General features: G+C 35.7%; 1 protein-coding gene across 2 annotated transcripts; it reads left to right on the forward strand.

The window, feature by feature from the left end:
* LOC142529771 (structural maintenance of chromosomes protein 1-like) lies at positions 1-11,239 on the forward strand. Of its 2 annotated transcripts, XM_075635403.1 has the most exons (18): positions 5-501; positions 738-974; positions 1,220-1,453; positions 2,317-2,555; positions 2,678-2,944; positions 3,038-3,308; positions 3,772-3,896; positions 4,626-4,735; positions 4,814-4,921; positions 4,992-5,131; positions 6,681-6,770; positions 6,842-7,050; positions 8,200-8,369; positions 8,968-9,077; positions 9,231-9,610; positions 10,261-10,539; positions 10,631-10,858; positions 10,946-11,239. In XM_075635403.1, exons 1-18 carry the CDS (start codon positions 64-66, stop codon positions 10,989-10,991), a joined length of 3,681 nt encoding a protein of 1,226 aa, XP_075491518.1. In that variant the 5' UTR covers positions 5-63; the 3' UTR covers positions 10,992-11,239. The 2 variants fall into 2 exon arrangements, with proteins under 2 accessions (XP_075491519.1, XP_075491518.1); XM_075635404.1 differs by lacking the exons at positions 10,631-10,858; positions 10,946-11,239 and having other exon boundaries at positions 1-501; positions 9,231-9,596; positions 10,261-10,419.
* The last annotated feature ends 10,407 nt before the right edge of the window (positions 11,240-21,646 follow it).

Here is a 21,646-nt window from a genome sequence, read left to right on the forward strand (position 1 = left end):
CAAATCACACTTGCTATAAAGTCGTTCCCTCGTAAAGCTTACCATTCTGCTACAATCCCCAAAATGCCATCCCGGCCCGCCTCCGGGAAGATCCTCCGGCTGGAGCTGGAGAACTTCAAATCCTACAAGGGCCACCAAGTCATCGGCCCGTTCTACGATTTCACGGCCATTATTGGCCCCAACGGAGCCGGGAAATCTAATTTGATGGATGCGATAAGCTTCGTCCTTGGTGTGCGGACTGGACAGCTGCGTGGGGCCCAGTTGAGAGACCTCATTTACGCTTTCGACGACCGCGAGAAGGAGCGAAGAGGCCGTAAGGCGCATGTCATGCTGGTGTACCAGCTTCCTGAGGGGTCGGAAATTCAATTCACGCGGTCAATTACCACTGCCGGTGGCAGTGAGTATAGGGTAGGGGATCGCGTAGTGAATTGGGACGAGTATAATGCGAAGTTGAGGTCCCTTGGCATTCTAGTCAAAGCGCGGAATTTTCTTGTTTTTCAGGTGATTACATTTTTTATACGACGGTATGAATTTCAGGAGTTAGTTAGCCGATTTAGTGTTGCGTGTGTAGAATGAAGCCATAATATTTAGTACATTACATAAATACATATTTGCGTTATATATATATACATATATATATATATATATATATATATATATATATATATATATATATCGATTTGAGTCATGCAGTTGTTTATGCTCTTTGTAAATTATGTGGTCTAATTATTATGCAGGGAGACGTGGAGTCTATAGCTTCAAAAAATCCTAAAGAGCTGACAGCACTCCTGGAGCAAATTTCTGGTTCTGAAGAATACAAGAGACAATATGAGGAGCTGGAGCAACACAAAGCCGAAGTTGATGAAAAGGCAGTGCTTGCCCATCAAAAGAAGAAAACTATTTCTGCAGAGAAAAAGCAGAAGAAGCTGCAAAAAGAGGAAGCTGAGAAACATATCAAATTGCAAGATCAACTGGTATGAATAACAAAACCTCTTTATGAGCTTATCTGTGTCGTGTCTTTTGATTTACATACATTGAACTTTTACATTTGAGCTATTAGTGATGGAACCTTTTAACATCGTCGACTTTATAATCACCAATTCACCATAACCCGCACACATCAAGCTTTATTGAGGCTCCTTAACTGTAATGTTACAGTGTGAAATAGGTTCTTGTTCTTTCGGTTAACACTTGTTTTGTTCCCCTTTCATCTCTGCAGAAATCTTTGAAGCAGGAACATTTTCTTTGGCAACTTTTGAACATACAAAAAGATGCAGAAAAGGCAAATGAGGACCTGGATGTTGAGGAAAATGTCCGCAAAGAAATTGTGGATGAACTCGGTAATTATGAGGCTGAATCAAGCAAGAAGAAGAAAGAGCAGATTGGATACTTGAAAGATATTGCACAGCGTGAGAGGAGGATCACAGAGAAACGGAGTAAAATCGACAAGAGCGTGAGTTAATTTTGATGATCATGTACATTTTTTGGTGCTCATCTAAAAGTGATTGAATTACCTCTAAGATCTCTACTCTGTTGACAATTGTTGGCTAAAGTTTCCTTGATAATATATGGATTTGATGTTTCTTTGTATCCGAGTGTGCAATTTTTAAATCTCTGTTCTCTAAATTCATTAACATCTTGGATGTCTCATTAACCAACTTCGGCATGATCGAAAGTTGGGTGAATGCTCATTTACGTCGTATTCTAGTGGTTTAATCGGTATATATGTTTTAATCCTTACAAGGACATTTTCATATGGAAGAAAGAAGATGTACATGTAAGAGAGTAGTTTAACTTTAACGAGAAGAAAAGGAAAATAAATTTACAATCTCTTAAAATTTCATTCGGAATGCATAGGAACATGATTATAGAATTAATTTTATTTATTTCAATATGACAGAACAGGTTTCTTTATGAAATTTCATAAACATGTTGAATTGTCTTTCTTTCTTTTTCCCCCCTCCCCAGAAATAAAGTAGGATGTTGTCAACAGCAACTCGTTCTTGTAGTGACATCAATCCGTTTTCCGGCAAGAAATGAAAGAAATTGACTTTTGGATTTAAAATGGTTTAGATTAAACTAGTATCAGAGTTTAATTCATTGTGAGACCAGATCACACCAACGCTCAGCACTGCCAAGTTGTTCGATGGTTTGCTGCTATTCAATTAAAAGGTTCTAGAAATAAGCAAGATTTTGATGAACCATTCTCTCTTGTCTTTACACACTGCTTGAGTTTCAATTATCCTGTTATAAATATGATACACGCTCTGTTATTCACAGTCTTGTGATTACTTAGAATTGGTTTTGATGCCACAGCAACCTGAGCTTGTAAGATTGAAGGAGGCGATTTTGCGTATAACATCAAAAATTAAAAGTACAAATAAAGAGCTTAGTAAGAAAAAAGAAGAAAAAAGGAGACATACAGAGGAGGTAGAGAAAATTCGGAACAACTTAAGTGATGTGACTAAACAACTCGAGGAGTTGAGGAAAAAAGGGCAGGATGCTGGTGGAAAGCTTCAGTTACTTGACAGTCAAATGGAGACTTATCACCAGATGTGGGTAATTACTTTCAGTGTTCTTAAATTTGAATTGCTATCTGCTTTCTAGTTGCGGATGCATGTTATAATGTAGCCAACATTGTTAGCTAAACTGTTGATTAATAGTGATTATGTTACAGTAAAGAGGAGGCTGGGATGAAAACTGCTAAATTAAAAGATGAGAAGGAGGTTTTAGACCGGCAGCAAAATGCTGATATCGAAGCCAGGAATAATTTGGAAGAAAATATTCTGCAGTTGGACAGTCGAAAGCAGGAGCTGGAGTCACAAGAGAAACAAATGCAAACTAGACTCAAAAAAATTCTCGATGCAGTTGGAAAGCACAAGGATGAGCTAACAAGAGTGCGTAAGGAACAACGTGAAATGAAAGACAAGCTTGTGGAATCTAGGTTTGGTTAAGTGCTGTCACTAATATTTTCCAGTTGTACTAAAATACCAGCGGGGTGATAATTCTCATACACTTGGATAAATAAATGTTATAGGCGCAAGTATGAAATGCTGAAGGCAAAAATTAGTGATCTAGATAATCAACTGCGGGAACTAAAGGCTGATAGACATGAAAATGAGAGGGATGCCAGGATGTCTCAGTCAGTTGAAACTCTAAATCGCCTCTTTCCTGGTGTTCATGGTCGCATGACTGATCTCTGTCGGCCGACACAGAAGAAGTACAACCTTGCCGTTACTGTTGCTATGGGCAGATTTATGGATGCTGTGGTAGTGGAGGACGAACACACTGGGAAGGAATGTATAAAGGTATCATATATATGATTACTTTAAAACTATTACTCTTTTGTGCTCATCATTACAATCTTCACCAGTCAATGGAAAATCATTCTTCCAGGTTGAATAATATTTTGGTCCAGTCAAAATTGAAATGTAAAGTTCTAGTGTTAATTGTTGTTGCTGGTTCTATTTTCTTAAAAACCTGTAACTACTCGTCAAAGTCGAGCCTCAGCTTTTCTTGCTTTCCAAATCCTTTGCACATTATTTAGTTGGGTTACTAGTTATTTGCAGTGTGTAACTGACTAAATGGACTATTCAATTTGTGACAGGAACCCTTTATTATCTATTTGTTTTTCGACTAATAAAAAAAATCCATTATGAATTGTTTCACAAAATTTAATGAGCTGATGATTTTGTATTTGTTTGTGTTTGTTATCATATTTCAAAATTTAAATGCTACTCGATTATGACTAGCAGGCTTTATTGTTTGCAGTATTTGAAAGAACAAAGGCTTCCTCCACTAACATTCATACCTCTTCAATCGGTGCGTGTGAAGCCAGTTATTGAGAGGTTGCGTACCTTAGGAGGAACAGCCAAGTTGGTCTTTGATGTTATACAATATCCATGGTTGAAGTGTGCAGATCAATCATATGAATTATCACGTGCATGTACATGGAAATCTTAGTTATTATCTGCCTGATTATGATTACATATCGAATTGAATCTCACATTCTTTAGTTCTCGTATCAAAGTAGCAGGAAATTGTCACATGCATTGTGTATGTCAAGAATTCTGCATTTTTCTTCACATATGTTTCTCAAGAATTTGTATTTTGTACAGTTTTCCTGCATAAATGCGAACCATTTCTTGTCAGACACCTGCTTTAGGTTATCTTTATATGTTTACATTGCTCATTCTCTTATCTGAAATAATGTCTTTTGTATTATCAAAGTTTCCTGTTTGCCAGAAGGTTCTAAATTGAAATGATTGTTGCTTGTGAAAATTTGATTTTTAAGCTTCATTGCTCTCCTGTTTAATACCTGTTATGTGAATAAATCTGAGGCATATGTAAAGTTTTTCTGGTGAATCTTGCAGGGATGTTGCATAAATTATGCCTTTGTCTGGTTGTGTGAAATTAGCTGCCTTGTTGGTGATAAATTTTCAGTTTTGGAGTTTGCTGCCACAACTTTGATTCTCCCCATGTGTAGAACTTACCCTCCCTAAATCTGTCCATTCATTGATATTATATACTTGAGAATTATTGGTTATTTATAATTCAAGTATTTCTGTAGGAGGTTGAGTCCTTTTCAGCAATGCTATTGTAGGTCCTTTCCTTGACAGACACAGATTTGATCCTGTGCTGGAAAAAGCTATTTTGTTTGCTGTTGGAAATACCTTAGTTTGTGATGATCTTCGTGAAGCTAAAGATCTGAGCTGGAGCGGGCAGAGGTTCAAAGGTATAAGAGTGCTGTATTTTTTCCTAGAGTTGCTAAACTGACCGATGCTATTTCTCTCTCCTTTTTCTTGGCTCACAGTTGTGACTACTGATGGGACCTTACTGACCAAATCCGGAACCATGACTGGGGGCACAAGCGGTGGAATGGAGGCACGTTCACACAAATGGGATGACAAAAAAATTGAAGGTCTTTGAAGTTTTTATTCCACACCATATCAGTTTGGTTACTTTTCTGCTGATGTTATTGTGCATTGCAGGGCTTAAGAAGAAAAAAGAAGATCTTGAATCCGAAACTGAAAAGCTTGGATCAATAAGAGAAATGCAGCTCAAGGAGTCTGAAGCATCTGGCAAAATCAGTGGACTAGAGAAAAAAATTCAGTATGCAGAAATCGAGAAGGTTTGCCTTCCCCTTTGTAAATCTTCTTACAGGGAAAAAGGTCATAAACATCCATTTCCCCTTTGTATGCATTTATTCTCTTTTTGCTATGGACCAGTGGACAATAGTGTAATCACAAACTGAACAAAAAGTTTCAGTGACATAAGAAATTGGACAAACCTGACAATCCTATTTCAAAGTTGTTGCAGTCTGGTTCTAATAATTTCTTTTGTTTAATGATGCTGGGAAGGCACGAGATTTCAGGATGCTTCATGTGTTTTGTGCTTGTTTTGGTTTAGTTGAAGATTAGATTATTGCATTTTCATTTGGAAGGAAAATGGTTGGAGATTAAAGAGGATACTTGGCGCATTATGTTAATATTGTTTTTGCTTAAATACATTGTGTTGAAAATCCTTTGTTGTATTTAATTGAATTTTGAAGCAACTATACAAATTAATTCTCCGTCATCTTACTTGCTGACACTCCCCCTCGATGTTTTTGTGAAGCCGTCTTTCCTGTCTAGGGCGCTAACTTGAAATAAGAGTTATCTCATCATTGATACTTACCTAATTTTCATCTTGACTCTAGTTTTTGTCAAACAACCAACTGTTTAATATAGTCCACCGTCACCTCTCGAAGATCATCTGGAACATCATCATTCAAGTGTTAAGTACAAACAATTGACAATAACTTTCCAAAGCTGACTAGATTTCTAAACCAGCCTCCAAAGCATCTCGAGTTGTCGACGAGAACATAAAAGGTTTCCCCACAATGGATCCGTTGAATAGATCAGCTTGGCAGTGACCATCAAGTTTCCAACTGCCACTGTCAATGTTTTGGATTGTTAGTGGCAGGCAGCTTCACTTCGCCATTCTAGTATCCCCATTTGCCTTTGTCATCAATCACCAAGTGCATTGATTGAGACCATGCAAGGTAATTTTGCCCATGCAATTGGTGAATCATAACTTGGAGGGAATTTTGTGAAAAAGAAATAGTCAGATGTGAGACACTCCTACCCACGCTGCAGCTGGATTTCGAAGTGGCAAAACCAGCGCCAACCGTGGTGGCCGTAATTTTAATCAGGCCCTGGGCTTGGTACTATGAAACAATGAGCATAAGAAAAAATGAAGTAATATTCTGTCCTTTTATTGAATTACTTGTTTGCAGAGGAAACAATTACAATCTAAATTGAGAAAAGCGAACCCAAGTATTCCTCTTAAATCTGGAAACTAATTTATTCTCTCCATAATCCTGGGATTTAACTTTCCTAACTAATTTAAATCAATTTTCAATCATAGCTACTTTACCGATGTTAATGAATTTAATTCTCAATTGTAGCTGATTTGTTGACGAGTTTTTATGAATTTGTGCTTGTTGAACGTAATTATCTAATCAGATGCAGATTGACTTCTAATACAAAATGTCTCCTTTAGCCTTACATAGGTAACCTAAAGATGCCTATCCATGTTAATTTTTTTAATGCAGTATTGATTAGTTTGAAAGCGGTGGCATGTACTGTGATGGTTTTCAGATGTCATCACATTGTAATGTAATTTGACTCTTTTTGTAGAAAAGCATAGAGGACAAGCTTACCAAAATGAAGGTGGAGAAGAGCAATATAGAAGATGAAATTGGTCGCGTCAGACCTGAATTTCAAAAGGTTTTTTTTTTTGTTCCATAATATTCCTATTTCTGGTTAAAAATACCTAAAAATGGGTTTGGCCTTTGTAGTTGGAAAATGCTATTAGCACAAGGACATCAAAGATAACATCATTGGAAAAGAGAATCAATGATATAGTTGACCGAATCTACAAGAGATTCAGTGAGTCTGTCGGTGTGAAAAACATTCGAGAATATGAAGAAAATCAACTAAAGGCCGTTGATCAGATGGCTGCAGAGAAGCTCAGCTTGCATAACCAGCATTCAAAGCTAAAGTACCAGTATGTATTCTAGTGGCTTATTTATCAGGTCTTTAAGATAGTTGTTTTGGCATATCTATTTGGATTTTGGAATGCTTATTTTAATACTGTTTGAGTGGCTTTTTTGGTAATCCCTCTAAGGCTTTCACGTGTTAATTTGCATTCATAAAAAAACATTTCAGGCACTGTTAAAGCATTTATTGAACTTGTTCTTAAGATTCATGACTGAACAAGCATCTGCTTGTTTAATAGTCACTTATATATGAATTTCATCGTCTCTCTTTAGATGCAATTTGGTACAGCATAACTAGCTACGATGCTTCTAAGAATCTTTTTAATTGACAGAGGACTAAAATGTAGCAAAGCTGCAGTCATTTTTGGGTAATTTTGATTGAAAACGGTTTTTTAAAACAAGTATCATAGGTGCAATCAAGCTACTATCTTATGTTAAACTGTGCTCTTGGATAATGTCTTCCAGAAATGTCCATGTAAGTATGAGCAAAGCTGAAAAGTCCAGGACCATAAAGTTTTATTAAAGTTTCTACATAGCTGGCTGCATTTCAAACTTATAATAACAAGTATCATGGATCAATCCAGCTGGCATCTTATGGTACATGTGTGCTGAGTTATTTCAACTTCCAGATATATTCTTTAACATATTATCCAGCTGCAAAGTGCAGACACAAAATTTTAACCATTTTTCTCCATGACCGACCGATTATTTCTCTAAGAAATTAAGGTTGTACGTGGATGGATGGATTTCGAATGAAACTCATTGTGAGTATATTTGAAGTTGACCACAATTTCTATTAACATCGCTTAACTTGAAATTCACTCAAATTTTGTACATCCAAGCAAGTCAAAGAATTTGATATCAATGGATTTGAAATCCATGTTCCCAAATGTATCAATCCAAGCACAACCTAAAACACTTGGTTTTGGTATTGTTTGTGAAGGTAGAGCTGAGTATTAATGTGGTCTTATTTGCATTTAATGTCAAGGACAGACCCAAAACTTTATCCCTTTTTCTCCATGACTGGCCAATTTCTTGTGATAAGAAACTTCAACTCTTGGTTTTGGTATTGTTTGTGAAGGTAGACCTCAGTATTATTGTGGTCTCCTTTTGCACTGAATGAAGTACAGTGTATTAATCTCAACCCATTTGGCTAGATTGGAGTATGAAATGAAACGAGATGTGGGTTCACGAATTGCCAAACTGGAATCAACAATATCTGACTTGAAAAATTCTTTGAAAGAGGTAGAGAAAAGTCAGAATGATTTGAAATCAGCAACGGAGACTGCAAATTCCGAGATCGAGAATTTAAAGGAAGAAGTACAAGGTACTTAAGTGTCTTTTTCCCTTTTTTCTTGGGCTAAAACCCTAAGTGCCAGTCCCTTAAGCATGTGAAATTGTAGCCACATACCATAAATCTCAATAGGAATATATATATGCTTTTTTGATGAAATGACGGATTGATAGATATTAAATCGTAAGGCACATAAGCATAGTAGAGCCTAGGTGAAAGGCATGGTTTATGCTTTATTGAAGTGAGGCATTCAAAGGAATAATATTTTGAATCTATATCTCTAATGTGATTTTCATCATATAAATGCCAACATGCACTTAAAAAGCTATTAAACAACTATAAAACAAATAATTATCAGTTCAGAAGCACAGATGAATTACTATTATCTTGTCTTTCGTTTTTTGTTTATCCCTCGCATGCTTAAGAAACATCCTGGATTTGCTTTTGCTAAAGGCTGATTAGGTATTTGTGATTTGGAATTCATGATAATGCTAGATCTGGTTTTCATCTTGTCACTATTGTATTCTTGTGATCTAAGTTCCGATTTTGAGGTCCCCTACTTTTCGTTCTGGACCATTTAGAATTTTGAATTTTACATGAAAACTCTAAATTTACCATCTATCCTCTTCAGCATGGAAGTCAAAATCTGAAGACTGTGAAAAGGATATCCAGGAATGGAAGAAAAAGATCTCTGCAGCCACTACAAATATTAGCAAGCACAATCGTCAAATTAAGTCCAAGGTTTGCGATGATCTATTGCTATCCTTGAGAAATATCATTTATGAGCTTCCAGATATTAGCTTTTTAAACATCATTCTTTTACTGCCTTCAAGTTTAGATTACCTAATTTAGCAAAATAATTTACGTAAATTTTATATGCTTATGGAATTGCAGGAGGCTCTGATTGAGCAGTTGAATTTGCAGAAGCAAGAGATATTAGAGAAGTGTGAGCTAGAACAAATAGATATTCCAACAGTGGATGACCCTATGGATACCGGATCATCAACACCGGGGCCAGTTTTTGACTTCAGTTTACTGAATAGGTCTCTTCTACAAAAGTCAAAACCATCTGAAAGGGACAAAATTGAAATTGAATTTACTCAAAAAATAACTTCTTTGATGTCTGAAATCGAAAGAACAGCTCCGAATTTGAAGGCACTCGACCAATATGAGGCTGTGTTGGCAAAGGAAAGAGCTGCATCCAAAGAATGGGAAGCTGCCAGAGATGAGCAGAACAAAATAACTGCTGAATTCAACCAAGTTAAGCAGACGAGGTGCTCTATTAATTGTTTAAAAATTTCTTACTATGTCGTAGAAGGTTATCCTTCGAAACCTATGCATCGGTAGAATTATAATACCTAAAAGACCTATATCGACCTTACTGCACAAAATAATGATATTGGATGTTGTGAAAAATTTGTGGCAACTGTATAATGAGGCAAGGACTTCCTGTAAATCTTGTATAAAACCTTCAAAGCCTGTTTACTCTGAGTCTCAATATTAAACCAAGCACATGATTTCTAGACAGCAAAACTAATCTTGGTAGAAATGGTATGCTAAATTGTGCTGGAGTCATGTTTCTTAATATATCTTGTTTTGAAAGGGAATTGTACTGCGAGTTTAAATTAAAAAGACCAAGTGTTTGTTATATATGTGATATGGATGCCTATTACAAGAATAAGGTCCTTTTGGTTTATTCTCAGTTTTGTCTGTGATCTATGTGTGCATTCTGTCCTACTACCACACTTTTGCTTCTGAACGTTTTGGCTTATGCTTCAACTTGATGTTGTCATGCACAACCTTCAGTTTATGCCGAGCAGCTTACCATTAGCATCACACTTGTGTTATTCGTGCTTCTGTATGGCACAGAGACTATCTGTTTGTCCCAACTTGTTTCGTGCTGCTAACTTTATGTTCAATTTAGGCATGACTTGTTTATGAAAGCCTTTGATCATATATCTGGTAACATCGACAAAATATACAACGAACTCACAAAGAGCAATACACACTCAGTGGGCGGGGCAAGCAGTACCCATGCAGTGGGTGGAACCGCGTATCTGAACTTGGAGAACCCGGATGAGCCATATTTATATGGCATCAAGTACAGTGCTATGCCACCAACCAAGCGGTATCGTGACATGTCACAGCTATCTGGTGGTGAGAAAACTGTAGCAGCACTTGCCCTACTCTTCTCAATCCATAGGTATTTACAATACCATGCATTAGTGATCTCTTTGAAGGAATTCCCGCTCACTCTTACCAACTGATTGTTTTTATATCCTGGGATTTTTCAGTTTTAGACCTTCACCATTCTTCATATTAGATGAAGTGGATGCTGCATTAGACAATCTAAATGTGGCCAAAGTTGCTAGCTTTATTCGGTCAAAATCATGTGGAGGAGCAAGGCTAGATGTAGATGTGGAACTTGGTACCGGATTTCAGAGCATCGTGATCTCACTCAAGGATAATTTTTACGATAAAGCCGAAGCTTTGGTTGGTGTTTACAGAGACTCTGATAGAGGGTAAACAATCCTTACTCTCTTCCATTTTTTTCGTCTGTTTCATATTTGAGTCACAAGAGAACAAATATTGGTGCTTATTTGCTGCAGATGCTCGCGGACGTTGACGTTTGATTTGACAAAATACCATGAATAGTGAGTGATTCAACTCACTCCAGGCTCGTTCCATGTTGGCCCGAAGCTGGTTTCTGATGTTTATAACGATCCCAAAAGTATGTATTAAGATATGTTACTCAGGAATATTAGAATATACAGGTTCAGGGTCTGTAGTTTCATAGAATCTAGTTTCAGGTGCGTTAATACTTTTATGACTTCATGTTATTTTTATTTCCCTGACTTTGATCTTATTTGAGACAAATTATAATGGAAGTTTGAAGGGTTTTTATTTTTAAAAAGATGTATAGTTTGACAGCCTATCTCATGCTCAAAAGAGGATTTTGTAAAAGACTGAAGATGAAGGAACTACCGTCCTTTGTTATTGAAGTGGAGTAAAAATCAAGGAATGTTCGGTACAGATATGGAGCTTATTTATACAAGTTCTCAGCTACTCTCAGTACACTAAATGAAGAAGCGTACTAACAAAACAAGTATTAACAACACGACTTATGCTATATATTCAACACACCCCCCCTCAAGCTTGGTATAGGTCATGAACACCAAGCTTGGACAACAAAAAAGTGTGCTGCTCTTTGCTCAACCCCTTGGTGAATATATCCGCAAGTTGGTGAGAAGTAGAAACGTGCGCCGTCTTGATCAAGCATGCCTTGATCTTTTCGCGCACCAAATGACAGTCAATTTCGATGTGTTTGGTACGCTTATGATACATAGGATTCGCCGCAATATGCAAGGCTGCTTTATTGTCGTAATATAAGACGGCAGGGCCTTGTAAACGCACTCCCATGTCTGATAGCAGGCCAGTGATCCAAACAACTTCACATGTGGTTGTAGCCATGGCCCTATATTCAGCTTCAGCAGAAGACCGGGACACAGTGCTTTGCTTTTTCGTTCGCCAAGATAACAATGAACTTCCCAATTTGATGCAATAACCTGTAAGGGACCGTCGAGTCATGGGACATGCGGCCCAATCCGAATCACAGTGGGCAGTAAGAATGAAGGCGCTGTGGACAGGAAGCAGAATGCCAAGGCCAGGCGATTTCTTGATATATTTCACAACTCGAAGTGCAGCATCCATGTGAGATTGCTTGGGGGAGTGCATAAACTGACTTAAGTGTTGAACAACATAAGATAAGTCAGGTCTAGTGATTGTAAGATAAATCAGCTTGCCAACTAAATGGGCACAAGAATCAGGATGAGAAAGAACAGGATCATTTGAAGTGTCTTGACTCATGATCAAATCCAAATCCAAGCTGGTCAACCGTTTATGTTGTTCAAACGGCGTATCAAACGGCTTTGCCCCCGAAAGACCAGCTTCAGAAATAAGTTCCAAAGCATATTTTCTTTGATTAAGATAAATGCCCCTCCTTAGAGCGAGCAATTTCAAGTCCCAAGAAGTACCGTAAAGTGCCCAGATCGCGAAGTTGTAGCTTGGAGTGTAAAAATTGCTTGATATGAGTAATGGCAACTTCATTACTACCTGTGATAACAATATCATCTACATAGACAATTAAGAGTGTAATGCCATCAGAATCATGCTGTAAAAACAGAGAATGATCATATTGGGACTGCTTAAATCCTGCATCAACCATGACACTAGCAAATTTGTGATTCCATTGGCGAGACGCCTGTTTGAGGCCATATAAGGATTTACGTAACTTACAAACTTTATTAGCACCATGAACCTTATATCCCGGTGGCACACACATAAAAATTTCCTCATCCAAATCTCCTTGGAGAAATGCATTGGCCACATCCATTTGATGAAGACTCCATCGATTAATGGCTGCCAAGGCCAATAAACAACGAATGGTGACAATTTTGGCCGTGGGTGAGAATGTATCATGAAAATCTATCCCCGGAAGTTGAGTGTAGCCTTTCGCCACTAATCTTGCTTTGAAACGATCAACCTTCCCATCCGGCAAATATTTTATTTTGTAAACCCAACGACACCCAACGGGTTTAGTATTTGCCGGCAAATCCACCACTGTCCATGTATGATTAGATTCCAATGCTGTAAGTTCTAATTTCATTGCTTCCATCCATCTAGGATCAACGACTGCCTCGTGATAAAATCGAGGCTCGGTTATAGAAGAAATTGCTGCCACAAGGTGTTGGTAAGATGGAGAAAAGTTTGAATATCGTAAGTGACGTGATATAGGATAGACACATGAAGCAGAGGTATTTCTGGATAGGGAAGGGCATGAATAATCAGTGGTCCAAATAGGAGGCCGAGTGGGGCGAGTGGATTTGCGTGGCTGTATCATGGGGACATCAGCTGGTGTAGGAATCAGGGGGTGATCAGTGGATGAGTTAAGGTTGGAATCCGAATTTTCAAGCTCAGTAGAATCTATGAAAGATAATGGATGGGAACAAAAAGGAGGAGAATCCATTGATTGAGCAAAAGGAAAGTAATATTCATGGAACACTACATCTCTCGATATCAGGAACTTATTTGTCTTAAGCTCCATGAGTCTATAGCCCTTTTGGACACTAGAATAACCCAAAAAAACACACTCATTAGCTCGTGGAGAGAATTTGTGGTCACGAGTTAAAATTGTTGCATAGGAAAGACAGCCGAATACTCGAAGATGAGAGTAAGAAGGAGATTTGCAAAATAGTATGTCAAAAGGTGTTTGGTTTCGAATAAGAGGACTCGGAGTGCGGTTAATGAGGTAGACCGCAGTTAAAACACAATCCCCCCAAAATTTAAGTGGAAGCGATGCTTGGAATCGCAAGGATCTTGCTATGTCAAGAATATGACGATGTTTTCGTTCAACTACACCATTTTGTTGTGGTGTGTATGGACAAGAGCTTTGATGTATGACTCCAAGAGAGGAGAAAAAGAACGACACTCTGATTTGAAAAAATCAGAGGCGTTATCGGTGCGAATGACTTTAATATTTCTGGAAAATTGAGTATGCACCATAGCGAAAAACCGTTTTAGGATATGAAGTACGTCTAGCTTTGAATGCATGAGATATACCCAAGTTCCTCGAGAAAAATCATCAACAATAGTGATAAAATAACGTTCACCATTGTAAGTAGGCACTCGAAACGGACCCCAAATATCCATATGCAACAATTGAAAAAGACTTGAAGATGTAGACAAACTCTTTTTTGGGAATTTCAATCTGGTTTGTTTAGCTTGAGGACAGATGTGACAAAGCTGTAAACTTGAATTTGTCAATATAATGGGCAACATACTCATTCTATCAAGGGACATATGTCCAAGTCTTTTATGCCAAAGTTCATTGCTAATTGTTATACAAGAAACAACAGTGTGGTAAAGAAAATTCAGTACAGTGAGATAACAAGGAAGATGTAGAACTTGAACCAAAAGGCGCAGAAGACACATTGATGAGATGGTAAAGGCCATGGTCCTCCTTACCAATCCCCATGAGTTTCCCATTCTTGAGGTCCTGAAAAATGCAAAGACGTGGATAAAAGGTGACTGAACAATTGTGGGTTTTGGTGAATTTAGAAATGGACAGCAAATTGAATTGGAATTGAGGAATGTATAAAACATGAGGAAGAGTGATGGACGTGGATAATGTTACGGAGCCAATTTTTGTGGCATGAATTTGGCTACCATTTGGCAGCCGCACTGAACTAGTGGAGTTAGGCAATGACTTAGTTCCTTTCAAGAGCAAAGAGTTACCAGTCATATGTTCAGTGGCCCCTGTGTCAACTATCCAATTGGTGCCACAAAGTGTATCGAGATTACCTGCCATATTAGCAATTGATTCAGTAGGAGATTGCCCCGCAGGACCGCCTAACAGCTTCATTATTTCTGCATATTGAGCAGGAGTGAAAACTGGAGGGACTTCAGTGGTGGTTATCTCTGAATTTGCCCTCTCCGCATGTATTTCAGTAGCCATGTGTGCATCATGACCTCTTTGTTGTTTAGTATTATCCTTGGTTGGCTTCCTAGGCCCTCGAAATTGTGGAGGTGCAGGTCTATACAGACGGTGGCTCGGTGGGTAACCAACAAGTTTATAACAATTGGCTTTAGAATGACCGATCAGATGACAATAATCACAGGTAACCACAGTTGACTTCCGTTCATCAACCCTGTTCTGAGATGAATAAAAGACCGATGGAGGAGGTTCAACTACCAACAGAGACCGAGTCGATTCTTCTTGAGATACCATGGAAAAAACTTGGTTAACAGTCGGAAGCGGATCCATCATCAAAATTTGACTTCTAATATGGACATAGCTATCATTTAACCCGAGCAAGAACTGGAGCATCTTTTGTTGATGATCATGATCAACATACTTACGAGCAGTATCACACGTACATGAAAGAAGAGTAATAAACGACGCATACTCATCCCAAAGTTGTTTGAGTTTACAATAATACGTAGAAATGGATAGATTACCTTGACGCAATCCTCCGATCTCTCTGTGGATGGAAAAAATTCGAGATCCATTGATTTTATCAAATTGTTCTTTCAGATCCTTCCAAACTGCTGAGGCATCCGTAGAGTACACAATTCCCCCAAATATCTCCTTAGAAACCGTATTCATGATCCACGATAACACCAATGCATTACACCGTTCCCACTGATTAAGCGTAAGATTTCCTGCAGCTGGACGTTGGCAAGTTCCATCAATAAACGCCAACTTATTTTTCGCACGCAACGCAATCAACATCGCACGACTCCAGACTCGATAATTCTCAACACCAGTCAGCTGTTCATTGATGATGTTCATTCCTGGAGTATCTGAAGACTGAATCGAAAGAGGATCACTGAAGTTGTTGAAATTTGCCGTGGATTAGGAGCAACCGAGAATGACTCACAAAAAGATGGAAAAAAACCACTCGAGAAATCGCAAGTCCCGTGAATATATCGAAATCAACCAGCAAATTGCCGAATTCAGCACATCTGAGCTGAAGTAATCTTCGATTCTGAAAGAAAAGAAGAAATCTTAGAGCGATGCCCTAGATCTTTATGCTCTGATACCATGTAAAAGTTAACTGAAGATGAAGGAACTACCGTCCTTTGTTATTGAAGTGGAGTAAAAATCAAGGAATGTTCGGTACAGATGTGGAACTTATTTATACAAGTTCTCAGCTACTCTCAGTACACTAAATGAAGAAGCGTACTAACAAAACAAGTGTAAACAAAAAACGACTTATGCTATATATTCAACAGATTTACGTTCTTCATTCTTATCAGTTATTATTATTATTGTTATATTTTTATTTTTATTTTTATTTTTTATAATGACAACTCTGGATGGGATGGTGGGTCTCATTTTCCGGTAATCGGAACATCTGACACCACCAGACCAAACGGTCGGTGGCTTTTCTTTATAGTTTTAAGAACTTTGTTATGGTCGCGATTAGAGATTGACGTATTATTTCACAAAAAAAACACCAATTTAGATGAATTTAAATTTTATTCAAAATTAAGGACAACATCTTAATCGATTTTACAAAACCCTGATATACTGATCTACATTTTGTCCAAGATCTTTTTACTTTCTTTGGATGTATAAATTGCATATATATTTGGAATATTTGGTTCGAAGAGATGCAATATGGAATAAATATTTCAAACCTTATAAACGTATAATGCATTGCATTTGTGGAATTAATTTTTTTTTCCCTTTTTTAAGAATCATTTTTACCATGAAACAATATTATATTAAATTAAAATTTTAAGAACTGGTGAATCTCAATCTGAAAATATCATGCAAAATCTGGAATAGTATAAATATATACATTATTTTAGTTTTAATAGATTTAGTCTTACACAAGTTATAATTTGACTATTGTTCTCGTTAGGGGTGTTGAAACTTCAGATAAAATCGAAAAAATATCACTTAAAACAACATGATACCGAATTTTATGATTCAGATATAAATGTGAAAAGCGATGTGTATTTATGTCAAAATTGAATCAATCGAAAAACATAAATTATATTAAATTAATCATTTTATTTATATTATATTTTTTAGCATAAAAATTAATATTTTAACATAAAAATAATATTTTTTTTTATTAGATCAAATCGAAAATCTGTCTCACAAAAAAAAAGACAACGTGAGACAGGCTCATTATAGTTTTTGTGATATTATAAAGCATCAGAGTATTAGACTAAGTAACTTGATATCTTTTAATCCAACATATTTTATCCACTTTCAAAAATATTTTAAATTTATAAAAAAAAATATTTATCCTTATCTTTCTATGTTATTAAATTTTTAAATATTAACATTATTGGAGTTTTTTTTTTTTTTTTTGTGGTATTTGCAATGCCAAGTCAAAAACAAAAAAATTCACTCATCTCTCCGTTATCAAAAAACCTCCCAACTTATTTTTTGATCCCACCCTTTATTTTACATTTTACATTTAATATATAGATAGATAATGTATTTTATATATTTTATGTAGAACATGTATTTAATATAATGCTTCTTAGATTTATATTAAAAAAATTATTTATTATAAATAATAATTGATAAGATGTAATCGAAAATTTATAAAATTTAAAAAAAATGAGTACAAACAATTCACGAAATACAAACATAAGATGATTAAATGTTGTTTGAACAAAGACTATATATTCATTTAGTGATTTTTGATTTTTTTGAAATCCCATTTATAAATATCAAAGTCTTCTCCAGCTAACCGCCGGGGAAGTAGACTTAAGCTGCGCATAGCCGGCGTACCATAGCGTCCGTATAGAAATGGAGCAGGTTCGATGTCGCTTAGCCCCAGGTGCATATTTGACTGTATCGGTTTCCGATGGCAGCGGGTTTCAGGCTTTCGTCTCCTACAAAATTACCGCCAAGGTAGTAATTATTGACCTCTGCATGAGTAGATTTCAATTAAAGTTTTGTGGATTTTAGGAACAATTTTCCCTTGGATTTCGAGTTGGAAATGTGGATGGACCACCTTCTTTCTTTTTTCTTTTTTCTTTTTTAAATTTTCAATCAAATTCGTCGACACAGAATATGAAATTCACACGTATGTGCATCCAACTTGTCTGTTAACAGTAAAGACAATGCGATATCTTTAATTACGATGAGTGTTGTTTCACACTGATCGAAGGTAATAAACATGCATAACTTTCTTATGTTTCACCGTAAAAAAATTGAAAAGTGACGTTTGAGTTGATGTATAATTTAAAAATTTTAAATTACATCGTTAATATGGATGATAATTTTTGATAAAAATGACAACTTATCATCGATCTTCTAATATGACTTCTAATTGTGAATTTTTTATTATATCCTTGTTCATTTAAGTTAGCAAATTAAATTAATAAGTTATCTTAAGGGTTTTTTTGTAATTCATTGTCCATCTTAAATGAATTTGAAAATTAATGCACATTCCTCTTTCTTTTCTAAACTATAACATTATTTTTTACATATAAATATATGACTTCTAATTGTGAATTTTCTATTATATCATTGTTCATGCAGGTTAGCAAACTAAATTAATAGATTATCTTAAGGGTTTTTTTGTAATTCATTGTCTATATTAAATGAATTTGGAAATTAATGCATATTCCTCTTTTTTTCCTTTCTTTCTTTCGTAAATTTTATGCCAAAAAATTTGTTTATTTATATTTCCTTATTCATTTAAGTTAGCAAATTAAATTAATAGGTTTTCTAAGGGTTTTTTCTGTAATTCTTTTTCCATCTTAAATGGATTTTGATATTAATACACATTCCTATTTCTTTTCTAAATTTTATGTCAAAAAAATTATTTATTTACATTTTTTAGTAAATTCTTTAGCAAGTTGATTTTTAAACACCGGAAAAAAGTTTTGATTCCTCGGATGCCTTTATCTCCGGCTGAAAATGAAGGTTACCCGTTTCAGTTTAGACGGAAGAAATTTCCCATTAGGTTGTGTTTTGCAATGACCATTATCAAATCACAGGGTCAGACAATTTTTGTTTGTGCTTGGATCGATTTATCGTTTCCAGGAGCTCATATGTTGATTGGAAATCACATGCTATATAATTAACTAAACATCAAAGAAGATAATAGTGCTTTGCTGAGAACTTAAATTCTCACTTACGATCATTCCTATCAGCACCAGTAGCCTTCCAATAACCGAAAGTCATGGCCCGATTTCGATGATCCCCCTTTCGATACTTCTTATATGTTGGAACATAAAAGTACAATTCTTTTTCCCCTGTTGTAGCAAAGGCTAAGAATATCCAAAGAACCAGATTATGTAGACAAAAAGAAAATTCGGAAGAGATACACCTCAGAAAGAAACAAGATTCTGGAGAATTTCCCAGTTTACAAGAGATATTTCGGAGGACATGAAAAGGGTTACTTAGGCATATCATAAGGGATACATACAAGTGCATTCATAATCATATCATATAAGTATATATATATATATATATGTATCAGGAAGTTCCCATGGATCGTAGCAATAAAGGTCTAAAACAGTGATGAGTTCTGCATTAAAACACTTGCCCTCCACCTTCCGCCAGAGGTAGAACTGAACAAGCTCTTCCTCAGGTGGATGGAAGCAAGATCCAGAAATATTCATGTCGTGTTTGTGTTCGTCTTGCTTCGAGTTTTCTTCTTGCATATTCATTGTTGCATCAACGGAGATAAAACTAAGGACCAACCCTTATAAATTGTAATTTATTAATTATCAGAAAATTAAAAGAATTATATCACTACTAATTCTTTTTGCAGACATGGAATTGGTGTACAAAGAGAAATGGGAAAGGAAGATGGGCATGGCAGAGAGGAAGAAATATGCAAGTACAATGTATGTATGTTCAAGGGTTAACCTCAAAATTAAACGGGTGTAAGTTGATAGACTTAGATTGGACGAATGTCCCGTATGCATACATTTTAAAGCGCATACATTAATACTACTTAAATTATCCAAAAGTTCTTGAATCAAGGTAAATTAGTTATTTATTAAAAAAGTTATACATACATATATGATTAACATTTGGATCGGAGATAAGAAAAATGTAGCTTTTGATTTCTGCTACTGCTTCTCGTAGAAGTTAAAAAAATATTATTATTTACTCTCACACATGCTTTTACTTGTTAATTTTTTCAAAAGAGTGTTTAAGAAAATAGTGGAAATTTGTAATTTTATTTTTTTTCAATTTGTTTTTTCCGAGGGTTCTTTATCATTGTTACCCAACAAGTTTAAAGAATTGGTCTTACTAAGCAATCTATGTCTAACAATTTCACTCCGGAAAAAAATATTATTTGTCACTATCACAAATTAAGATTTGTATTCTAATTTGGTTTTACGAATCTAATTATTAAATTCTAGAAGATTATGTGCACCCACGATTCGAGTTGACGATTCATGCTGGAACACTGGTCACGGAATATCCAGAAAAGCGACAAGGCCGAAAACTCGATCTCATTTTTCGGAAATTCGATGAGCTCGATCAAGAATTCAACCACGAGACCAATCACAGTACGTTCTTACTACATCCTTCTCTTGAGAATGCTGAAATAATCCATAGATAATTCTAATGGCATCGATGGAAATAAACATGCAGACATAATCCGCTTCCTAAAGAACGTGAAACTATTACACTCATTTACGAGAAATGATGTAATTGGGTACAGAAGAGAAATTTTGCTAATGGATACTAAGTGAGTCAAACCGATGTTTATTTGTCGACAAATACTTATTAAAGTATCACAAAAATACATTTACAACTTCTTGCAGCATGAGGTTTATTAATATCAACATATGGGACGATCTTGCCGTCAATGAAGGCTTGCTAATGAAACAACTAGAATCTCAACAGCCAAAAATTGCATTTTGTAATTTGCACATTCAAGATTACCTTGGTAAACTTATGGCTACTTAATTTACATCTATTTATTCCAGCAACAACTGCTATATTTATCTGTTTATGATTAAACTTATGGCTACTTAATATATATATATATATATATATATATATATATATAATTAAATTTTTCTGTTTATGATTTAGGAAAATCTCAGATCAAATCTTCCACAACAACTGCTAATTTTGTCAATTCTGTGTGTGAAGATACGGAAAAGGCAAACTCATGGTACACAGATTTATGTGCATATATTAATCTATATGTTTTCATCATGTTACAAAACAAATACTTAACAAAAATTATGCAGAAGGACAAAATATATCACAATTATTTGATTATATGCATTTGAATTTCACACGTTTAACCATTTTAAACCTTTCAATTTTTACCTAACATTTTAAAGAAACTTAAAATTTATAGGTTGCTCCCGGACGTAAACGGAATTCAACTAAATGATCTTTGGATTAAAAAGACGATGAGGGACTCTCAACTCGTGACTATACATGATATTTCAACCAACCGAGAAAACTTTAACAGAGGTTTGCTCAACATTATTGACATTATATTTTATTTCATTATTATTTACTATATATTTATTCAATATATATAATAATTATTCAAGTTTTAACATTTTTGAAACAAATCACATAGCAAACGTAATACAAATAGACATTACTCGTTTACATGTAGAATGTATACTATTGTCTTCAAGGTGCCATAAAGGAGATTGAAAATGCCAAATGTTCATGGTACGCTGCATACAACCATTGTTGCAAAGCTGTTACAAAGAGTCCAAATGGCGTAAATTGCTTAAATTGCACCAAATTAGATGTTGTCGTTGTTCAAAGGTAGGCATCCCCT

This window comes from Primulina tabacum, chromosome 16 (genome assembly GCF_025594145.1).
Source record: "Primulina tabacum isolate GXHZ01 chromosome 16, ASM2559414v2, whole genome shotgun sequence".
Taxonomy (NCBI): domain Eukaryota; kingdom Viridiplantae; phylum Streptophyta; class Magnoliopsida; order Lamiales; family Gesneriaceae; genus Primulina; species Primulina tabacum.

Excerpts from the sequence above, each read along its gene's own strand:
- LOC142529771 (XM_075635403.1), top strand. The coding sequence starts at position 64 with ATGCCATCCCGGCCCGCCTCCGGGAAGATCCTCCGGCTGGAGCTGGAG. Across the intron at positions 975-1,219 it reads TCAAATTGCAAGATCAACTG|AAATCTTTGAAGCAGGAACA; the intron begins GTATGAATAACA and ends TCATCTCTGCAG. Across the intron at positions 5,132-6,680 it reads AGTATGCAGAAATCGAGAAG|AAAAGCATAGAGGACAAGCT; the intron begins GTTTGCCTTCCC and ends CTCTTTTTGTAG.